Below are 9,982 nucleotides of genomic sequence, written 5' to 3' on the forward strand. Positions count from 1 at the left end.
AGAGAGAGAGAGAGAGAGAAATATATATACATGATACATATATACATTCATACATATTCATATAGAAAATATATATACATATATACATACATAGGGGCCTATTCAAGGGAGAACTGAGTTGTTTGTGGTAACTGTGAGAACCAATCTCTCCTCTCTCCGACCTCCAAACTCCGGCCTCCGGCCAACATTATTCCGGCATGTACCAAGTAATCACAAAGATACACGATGTGATACCCATTGTGATATACTGTGATACCAACTATTATACCAACTCAAACCATAAAAATAAAAACAAACTCATTGTGATACACTGTGATAAAACAAGGAAAATAATGAAATTGCATATTGTGATACAGTTCATAAAATAAAACTACCGGATACACTGTGATACACTGTGATACACTGTGAAACACTGTGATACAGTTCATGAAATTGCATATTCCGGTGTCTGGTCAACATAACAGGCCAAATCACCCACATGGGGACTCGCCGGAACTCCAGAAACTCGTCGTAATCGCAAGCATCCAACAACAAAAGACCACCGGAGAAACAGGGATGATAATCGTCGTAACTGCCGGTTTCTTGTTTTTAGGGCGTCACCACTTGCGACGGCGGGAGTTGATGGYGGCGGGAGTTGAGAGGGCTYATCGTCACAGTCGTTGGTCTCTGCGGATTTTTTGTCGACGTTCGTGCTTCTCAGAACACGCTTTCGAATATGCGAGAACACGTTTAGTGATGATAAAGGAGAAGATGAAGAAGTAGATGCCGTTCAAGTCTCACCAAAGGTCTRGAATGTATATAGATATTACATATTTCAAAAAGAAAAAGAAAAAACATGTCAGTCTTACCTTGGTAGACGATGACGTGGGCATGGAATAATGCCTGCAAGCTGTTAGAAAAATGGAGTATCCTTAGTTATTTGAGTTTTTGAATCTGGCTTCCTTCTGCAATATAAATTTGGGGAGAGATGGTAAAGAGAAAAAGAGAGATTAGATATGAGGAAGTGACAATAGTAAGTTTATGATTTGAGGAAGGAAGAATATTAGGAGTGCCTCACTGTCAAAGAAAACATAGAAATAACCTAGATGGGGGTGATGGTGGTGGCCGGAGAAGAAATAGATGAAGGAGAAAGTAATATCTAGGGTTTTATGTATATAAACATTACCAAAATACCCTTTATGTTATTTTAGGATATAAAATTAATTATTAAAATGATTGGCTGAGATTGGTTCTCACAGTTACCACAAACTAATCAGTTGTCATTTGATTAGGCCCCTACATACATATATATTTATATACATACCGGAGTTGAAGGAGGTGATCGGCGACAGGAAGGAGGTGGTCGGTGGCAGGTAATGGGTCGTTGTTGGTTTCTTGAGCTCGCGCTTGGTTTTTGGGAGATAGGGTTTCTTCAAATCGCAGGCGGCTGTCGAAATGAGGGTGATAGGGTTTTTATCTGTTATGAGATTACCGGCAGATGTCTCCACCTGAAATTGTTTAAAAACTTTAAATTTTTTAAAAGTAACCGGTTTTCTTGAAATTATTGTTTTTCGATGAACAAATTCACGGGTAAGCCGCCCATTTTTTAATTTATTATTACTATTCTTATTATTTTTTTAAATTATTATTATTATTATTACCACTAAAATTATTATTATTATTATTAAAAAATTTATTATTATTACCACTAAAATTATTATTATTATTACCACTAATATTATTATTATTATTATTATTTATTATAATTATAATTATTATTAAAATTATTATATATTTTTTAAATTATTACTATTATTATTGAACCGTTAAAGTCCAATACAATCAATTAAAGCTCAATACGATCCATTAAAACCCAATACGATCAATTAGAACCCAATACGATCAATTAGAGCCCAATACGATCAATTAAAGCCCAATACGATCAATTAAAGCCCAATACGATCAATTAAAGCCCATGACGATCCATTAAAGCCCAATATCATCAATTAAAGCCCAACATGATCCATTAAAGTTCAATATGATCTTTTAAAGCCTAATACGATCCATTAAAGCCCAATATGAATTCGTTAAAGCCCAATAGAAACGTTAAAGCCCAATGAACATCCGTTAAAGCCCAACACGATTCATTAAAGTCCAATATGATCCATTAAAGCCCAGTATAACCTTTAAAGCCCAATACGATCCATTAAAGACTGATACAATCCATTAAAGACCACTAGAACTGTTAAAGCCCAACTAATATACATTAAAACTCAATAGGATCCATTAAAGTTCATTACGATCCATTAAAGCCCAATACAATCCATTAAAGCGCAATACGATCCATTAAACCATAACTAACATCCACTAAAGCCTAATACAATGCATTAAAGTCCAATATGACCGATTAAAGCCCAATACGGTCCATTAATGCCCAATACGATTCTTTAAAGCCCAATACGATCCATTAATGCCCATACGATCCATTATAGCCCAATAAAACTATTAAAGCCCAACTAACATCCATTAAAGCCCGATACGATCCATTAAAGCCCGATACGATCCATTAAAGCCCGATACGATCCATTAAAGCCCGATACGATCCATTAAAGCTCAATACGATCAGTTAAAGCCGAATACGATCCATTAAAGCCCAATAGAAACGCTAAAGCCCAACTAACATTCGTTAAAGCCCAACACGATCCATTAAAGCCCAATAAAACCTTTAAAGCCCAGTACGATCCATTAAAGCCCAATAGGTCCACTAAAACTCTAATATTTCTGGCGGATTTCCGGCAGATTTCCGGAGGACGTTAATTTTAAAAAATTAATTAAAAATCCGCCGGTAAGTTAGTGTAAGTAGAGTTAAAACTATTGTAAAATAATTAATTATATAATTTGTCTGAAATCCACCTGAAATATTATCATAATAATTTTACTGGCGGATTTCCGGCGGAAATCAGCAAAAGTTGACTTTTTTGTTGTCCGACGTAATCCGCCGAAAAACCGCTCGTAAATTTCCGGCGAATTTTTTCAGCCAGAAATACCCAGTTTTCTAGTAGTGCACTGAATATGAACTAAACCAAAATTTGTTACATTTTAATGCATTTGCGCAATAAACGATGGCGTTTAAATTAAGGTGTCAGAAAATCACTAATGGAACGAAACCGAACTAAAATCAATTGGTTTCTATAATGCTTTCGTGGTTCAATTTGGACTGGTTGGAAAAACTAGTAATCGTTTCATTGTAGGTGAAGACGACAGTAAAGTTTCGTTTGGCCAACTTAGAAGATTTTCATGGCGTGAAGTGCAACTCGCAACTGACAACTTTAATGAAAGCAATATCATTGGAAGAGGAGGGTTCGGGAAAGTTTATAAAGGCGTTATTGCCGACAACACGAAAGTTGCGATCAAAAGACTCACTGATTATCAGAGTCCCGGTGGAGAGGCAGCATTCTTACGGGAAGTTCAGTTGATAAGTGTTGCGGTTCATCGGAATCTTCTTAGGTTGATCGGGTTTTCTACGACATCATACGAAAGAGTGCTCGTGTATCCGTTTATGCAAAATCTCAGCGTCGCATATCACTTACGAGGTACGACATTCCTTCTTACTTTTAAGTCCAAATCACGAAAACCATTAAATACAACAAACCATTTGATTCTTGTTTCGGGATGATATGAAGAGTTCACAGTTCAAAGTATTTTTAAAACGACTATCTCGGGCCATGGCTACGGCCAAAACCGCATTCAAACTACTTGGAATATCATCTCCAACAGAATCGAGATTTTATGGTTTTTGTTACTCCAATGGAATCCCAAAATGTCCTCAAAAAGAGTAGAGAGGTGAAAAGGTTGCCCATATTTTGAGAGAAAAGAAATCTCCTAACATGAGATGTCTTTTTGTATCAAGCATCATCATTTTCTTGAAGAGAAAATCAAAAATGAATTTATATTAAATAAAGATAATGATACTTCTTTTACGTCATCAATGGAGTAGTAAGAGGACATAGGGTTTGAGCACGGGAAATTTTCATTATTCTTACTTTATAAAAAGAGTTTGTTATTTGTTAGATGTTAAATGTAATGAATATTTTAATAAATACAGTTAATGTTGGAATCTCTGGTGGAGTTGATTGTAATTTTATTTTTAAAGATTTTGATATTTCTTCCGAGAAATTATCATAAACTGTTGGAGATGCTCTAACACTTGTGATGTCGGATTTCTTTTTGTTGGTGATAGATTTGAAAATGGGAGAGAAAGGTTTGGATTGGACAACAAGAAAACGTATAGCTTTTGGTGCCGCTCGTGGCCTGGAATACTTGCACGAGCATTGCACGCCCAAGATTCTTCATCGGGATCTGAAAGCAGCAAATATCCTTTTAGATGATGATTTTGAACCGGTTCTTGGTGATTTTGGGTTAGCAAAACTTGTGGATCCCAGCGTGACTCATATTACGACTCAAGTACGTGGAACCATGGGACACATTGCTCCCGAATACTTGTCTACCGGAAAATCGTCAGAAAAAACAGATGTTTTTGGATACGGTATAACGTTGTTGGAACTTGTAACTGGACAGCGTGCAATCGATCTGTCTCGGCTAGAAGACGAGGAAGATGTTCTTCTTCTTGATCATGTAAGTACAACTTTCTATCGGCATGTTCTAAAAAGTATTACTCCATTTTCCCGGTAAAAATTACAGTAATTTATAACGCAAAATGTAATGAGGTTTGCCTTAGTATTTAGTGTAACAAAAACCTTTTTTACTCGGTCGATGTAACAAAGTTTTAGAATCTCTTATTGTGTACCATTTTGACCGCTATTATGGTGATCTTGTTACATTTGAGGATGTGGATATCAAGTTTATCATTTCCTCACCGTAACTATTTCGTAACTTAAGTATCCACGTTCTCAAATATTACAAAATCAACAGGTTACCGACCAAAAATGGATACAAAATAGAACATTTTGGGACTCTGCTACATCAATTGGGGAAAAATGCATCAACTAAATAGGAACTAAACCAATTTTATAGTATTTTGATGCATTTTTGCCGTAATTTATATATTTGAATGCCCCATAATAATTAGAAAATAACCATTTGTCATTGCAACTTATTTAAACTATTGATTTTACTTAATAAAATACGCTAATTTTGTTAACGCCGGAGGGTATTTTAGACATTTTCATGTTATGGGAAGATAGTGTTCTTGATTATGTAAGTATGACTTTCTATTTATAACGATTTCCATTCAAGCACTACTTGAAAAAGGCTCTTCTACTTCGAAACCAAGTGTCTTAAATGTTCTGGGAAGTTATTGCTCCAATAAAATTGCAATGGTCCTTTCTTGCTAAAGTTTCAAACCAAAATGACAAATTTGCCCTTGTCGGTTATTTTGTTATTGCAAAGGGTGTATTAGGCATTTAATAATTTTGTTATTATGAAGGGTGTTTTAGACATTTAATACTCGTGTCCAGCCAAAGTTTATTGTTCTTATGGAAACAAGTGAGTTAGAGAAGGACATGTAAATTTACCAAAATACCCCTTTGTTGATTCATCTTCTTTCTACTTCAGATCAAGAAATTGCTTAGGGGAATGCGGCTCACCGATATCGTGGATCCAAACCTCACGGTTTATGATGCAAAAGAAGTCGAAACGATGCTTCAAGTTGCATTGTTATGCACCCAAGGTTCACCCGAAGATCGTCCCAAAATGGGAGAGATCATTCATATGCTACGAGGCCAGGGTTTGGCGGAGCGATGGGCAGAGTGGGAACAGATCGAAGAAGTTAGAAATGAAGAGTTCTCTCGTTTGTCACACCAATTTGCTTGGGGTGAAGACTCAACACAGGATCAAGAAGCAATACAATTGTCACAAGCCAGATAAAAGTTATCCGACTAAGAACTTGGAGATAAAACCGTTTATACTAAAAAAGGATTACGTGAACATGTAATAAAGTTTTAGTGTATTTGGGATTGGGTGTGTGTATTGTAAGCCTATGTGAGATTTTGATGCTTATTATATATATACTTATTAGATGTGTTGTTTGTTTGGTAGCGTTTGTGTATTCTTTTTGCTTATATACTTATTTTGATGAAAAACAATTGATCACGATTTCCTTAACGAATGGTTGTGTCGTTGTTTGACATGATTTTCCGAGGTGAACCCTTAAACTTCAAGTAATTATTGTGATCTTCACATGAAGAAGTCACAATATGCATGTAAACCAAATGGAGAACAACCGATAGATTTGAAAGAAGACACTTGAAGCTATCAAATAATATTCAATTTTGGTTTAGGGGTTGTTTTTCCATTCCTATTAAGTATTCTATGTTTAAGATGTTTGTATGAATTAAGTCATCAATATGAATTAATATAAATTGTTATTTGTTTTGTATGTTGGAAAAATTGTAACTGAATAATTAAAATAATTCATTTTACCTTATATATGGATTAAATGTTGATTAAAACTAAACCTAAACCATTTAAACTTTTGTATGTGTTGGAGGAACTCGAGTTTATTAGAGAAACAATAGATAATCATTGGATATAACCATGTAATCATTTAGGAGCTCGCTTCTTAAGTTATATTTTGACCCTTAATTTTATGGGTATCATGAAATCAACCCGAGGATAATCTCATATTTCCAGTAACAATTTTGGCAAAATCGTCCAATTATAAATTTAAAGAATCGTAATCACTTCTATATTAAATATGTTGGTCCTAGAATGATAATCACTAATACAAAAAGTGTTTGTAGGGAATCAAGACTTCATTCTAAACAATTTGGTTTGTGACAAATTTGCAAAGGGCTGAAAGAGTAAGAGAAGAAAGTATCTTTTCAGTTCTGAAGTACTGATGTGGTCTTTAGATTGTTGACGCTGATTTTGCCTAAAAACTATTACTCATAATTTCTTTCAAAGGATGACCTTTTATAATCATCATTGCACTAAATGTTGTTGTCCAACTTTAACGCATGTTGTTAGACCCTAAATTCTTATCTGTAAGTATTGGAAAATGGTTAAGTGTTGAAGACTAGAGATCCTATAAAGATAAACCAGAGATAACCAATGAAGAACCAGAGATACCAAACATGATGATCACCCACTGATGAAGAGTCGCTCTGGTCTATGAACAACCAATCTCTGGAACACTGATAAGTATAAATTTATTTGATACTTTTACACTTTTCCTTCACTTTATTTACCCATTTTATTTTCCCAAATTCCACAAATTGAGTCTTTTTGTTTTGTTTTTCTATCTTTTTATATTGGAGCTAAAGTGATGTGATAAACATGTTTACTTCTTGGATGTATGTTAATTTTTGGGGAAAGTACTTGGCTGAAGCATGCTACAACATGTGCTGCAGAAAGATCCAGGGGCATTCTTGAGAATAGTACGAGAATTTTTTGAGGTCACTTCTTCCCTTTTTGGCAGCCCATCTCCTGTAGCTTTCAAGATCTCATAGGACTAATTCAAGATCTAATTTTTGGCATCTTCTAAGTGGTTTTGGCTTTGCCTATTGTTTTGTATAAAAAGGTGGGTAAAAATCTTTACCCTTTGGATTTTACCCTCCCTTAATAAAGGGGGGAGACTTGGCTTTAGAAATAAGCAATTTGTATGCAACAATCCTAGTAAAACATTTGATGTAGTTTGGTTCTTTTGGTATAAATTAGTAGTTGCAAGTATTCTTCTTCTTTATAATTCCGTTTTACGTTTATTTCTCTTGTCATCTTTTCTTCTCTTAAGTTCTCCCTATTATGCTTTATAATTTATGTAATTAATATTAGTAGTTAAAATAATTTAAGTCTCTTTTACAAATCCATCTTTACAATTATTTCTTCCACTTTCTCTTCTTCTCTCGTGTTCTACTTATTATGCTTTATTATTATTCTTGCAATTAAATTTTCTAGTATCGTTAGTTGTTTTTATAATTATGTCTAGCATTTATTTCTTTTACTTTATTTTTTTTTCTTATGCATTATTGTTCACGTAATTAATTTTTCAAGAATGATAGGCTAAAAATATAACTTCGGTGTTGGGTGAAGTTAAGATAAAGACAGGTCCCGTTTGTAGAAATATAAATTATAAATCTTTACAACTACGTCATTCAAGTTTTTATTGTAAAAACATCATCCATAAACCAACAAGCACATGTCAACTTGAATGATATGGAAATAGGCTCGAGAGAGTTATTTAGAATCGAGGAGACTCGTTTTCGCTCCATTTAGCTTATAAAAGGAATAGTTTGAGCCAATATCGGAACTCCAGCCTTGCATAGAGATATGAGGGTTGGATCTATGACTGTGTGCCATTCTACATCTCTAGAGAGTACCTTAAAGAAGCTATTAGTTGTAAAAATAAGTCATTATAAAGCATGCTATAGAACCATGCTGTAGCATGTTGTCTACTTTTAAATCGGTTTAATATCTTAGCGAATCCCTTCACACTAAGCTTTATGTTATTACTTGTTCACAATAGTAGTGTTTAATCAACTCACCACAAGTATTTCCTCGAATTCACCATCTAAAATCATATATTTATTTATACTATTAAAACGAACTTTTATTCCTTTTTCTTCGTGGACGATATTCGGTAGTTTTACCACTTTATTACTTGTAAAAGACGATAGTGGGTTGATGAGTGTATACTTGCACTAGTCTACATTTGCTAAAAGTATGAGAGCTTTATTTTATATAATTCTCGTAACAAGTTTTTGGCGCCCCTGCCGGGGAATTTAGGCAAACGTTTATTATTAGTAAATCTAAAGATTTGATTTTTCTACCATCTTTTTACTTGATTTTGGGTGGTGTATGCCAAGGCTACCACACGGGGAGATTTTTGAATTGGATCCGGATATCGAGTGAACTTTCAGACAAAGACGAAGAATGCAAAGAGTATTATTATCTACTCTAACCTCTTCCAATATGCCTGATAATCCACTTCCACCAACTCCCCCGCCACTGAATGACACTGAAAAAATAATCAAACTGGCAAACGGATGGAGGAATTATGGACTATGGCATTCCTATTTTTGATCAATTAAATTCAGGAATAATTAGATCAGAAATGGAAGCCCTCCATTTTGAGTTAAAACCAATGATGTTTAATATGTTGCAAACCAACGGTCAGTTCAGTGGTTTGCCATCTGAAGATCTGCACTCACACTTAAAATCATTCATGGAAATAACTGACACTTTCCTTATCCAGGGAGTATCTAACGATGCTCTAAGACTCACATTGTTTCCTTTTTCTTTAAAGGAAAGAGCAAAGTCTTGGTTCAATTCCTCACAACCAGGATCTGTGGATTCTTGGAATAGCATGGCAGAAAAGTTTTTAAAAAAATATTTTCCTCCCACTCAAAATACTAAGTCCAGAAACGAAATTTGTCTTTTTAGACAAATGGACGATGAGGCAGTTCCCGATGCTTGGGAAAGGTACAAAGAGCTATTAAGAAAATGCCCTCACCATGACATTCCATACTGTATACAGCTAGAGACATTTTACAATGGGTTAAATCTCACTGCAAAACAAATGCTCGATGCTACATCAGGAGGAGCTTTCACAGCTAGTACCTATAATGATGGATATGATATACTTGAAAAGATTTCTAATAATAATGGACATTGGGCCGACCCACGTGCACTAGTACCACGCAAAACAGCGGGAGTTCATGACATAGATGCTTTTACAGCATTGACGGCACAGATGACTGCAATGACTAATTTGTATAAAAATTTAACAAATGGTCAAGAAGCACAATCTATAGCCACCGCACATGCTCCAACTGTTGAGTCGGTACAATATGTGTATTGTGGTGGAAGACATCCCTTTGAACATTGTCCATCTAACTCCGAATTAGTCAATTATGTTGGGAATCAAAATATATCAGGACCATTTTCTCAAACATACAATCTTGGGTGAAGACAACACCCAAATTTTTCATGGCACAGTCCTGCTCTAAACCCACCAATGAACAAACCCCAAGGGACTTCACAATTC

General features: G+C 34.9%; 2 protein-coding genes and 1 non-coding gene across 3 annotated transcripts in view; 1 reads left to right on the forward strand and 2 right to left on the reverse strand.

Moving 5' to 3' along the window:
- The window catches only part of LOC112504326 (probable LRR receptor-like serine/threonine-protein kinase At5g63710), a 16,635-nt gene extending 10,611 nt beyond the window's left edge, over window positions 1-6,024 (forward strand). The window contains exons 9-11 of the mRNA XM_025108257.1: window positions 3,231-3,572; window positions 4,220-4,614; window positions 5,554-6,024. Of these exons, the coding sequence (XP_024964025.1) occupies window positions 3,231-3,572; window positions 4,220-4,614; window positions 5,554-5,865 (1,049 nt within the window). The 3' untranslated portion in view covers window positions 5,866-6,024. The remainder of the gene's footprint in view (window positions 1-3,230; window positions 3,573-4,219; window positions 4,615-5,553) is intronic.
- Window positions 334-954, reverse strand: LOC112504327. The gene is made up of 2 exons (XM_025108258.1): window positions 849-954; window positions 334-706 (listed from the first exon to the last, which is right to left on the reverse strand). The coding sequence occupies exons 1-2, from the start codon at window positions 870-872 to the stop codon at window positions 425-427; spliced, it is 306 nt and encodes a 101-aa protein (XP_024964026.1). The 5' UTR covers window positions 873-954; the 3' UTR covers window positions 334-424.
- A 3,325-nt stretch (window positions 6,025-9,349) lies between the features above and the next one.
- Window positions 9,350-9,456, reverse strand: LOC112504328. Its single transcript, XR_003068163.1, has one exon. It is a non-coding gene; the product is annotated as a small nucleolar RNA R71 (small nucleolar RNA).
- Window positions 9,457-9,982: the final 526 nt, after the last annotated feature.

The sequence above is a fragment of the Cynara cardunculus genome, unplaced genomic scaffold, assembly GCF_001531365.2.
Source record: "Cynara cardunculus var. scolymus isolate 2C unplaced genomic scaffold, CcrdV1 Un_Scaffold_5228, whole genome shotgun sequence".
Classification (NCBI taxonomy): Eukaryota; Viridiplantae; Streptophyta; class Magnoliopsida; order Asterales; family Asteraceae; genus Cynara; species Cynara cardunculus.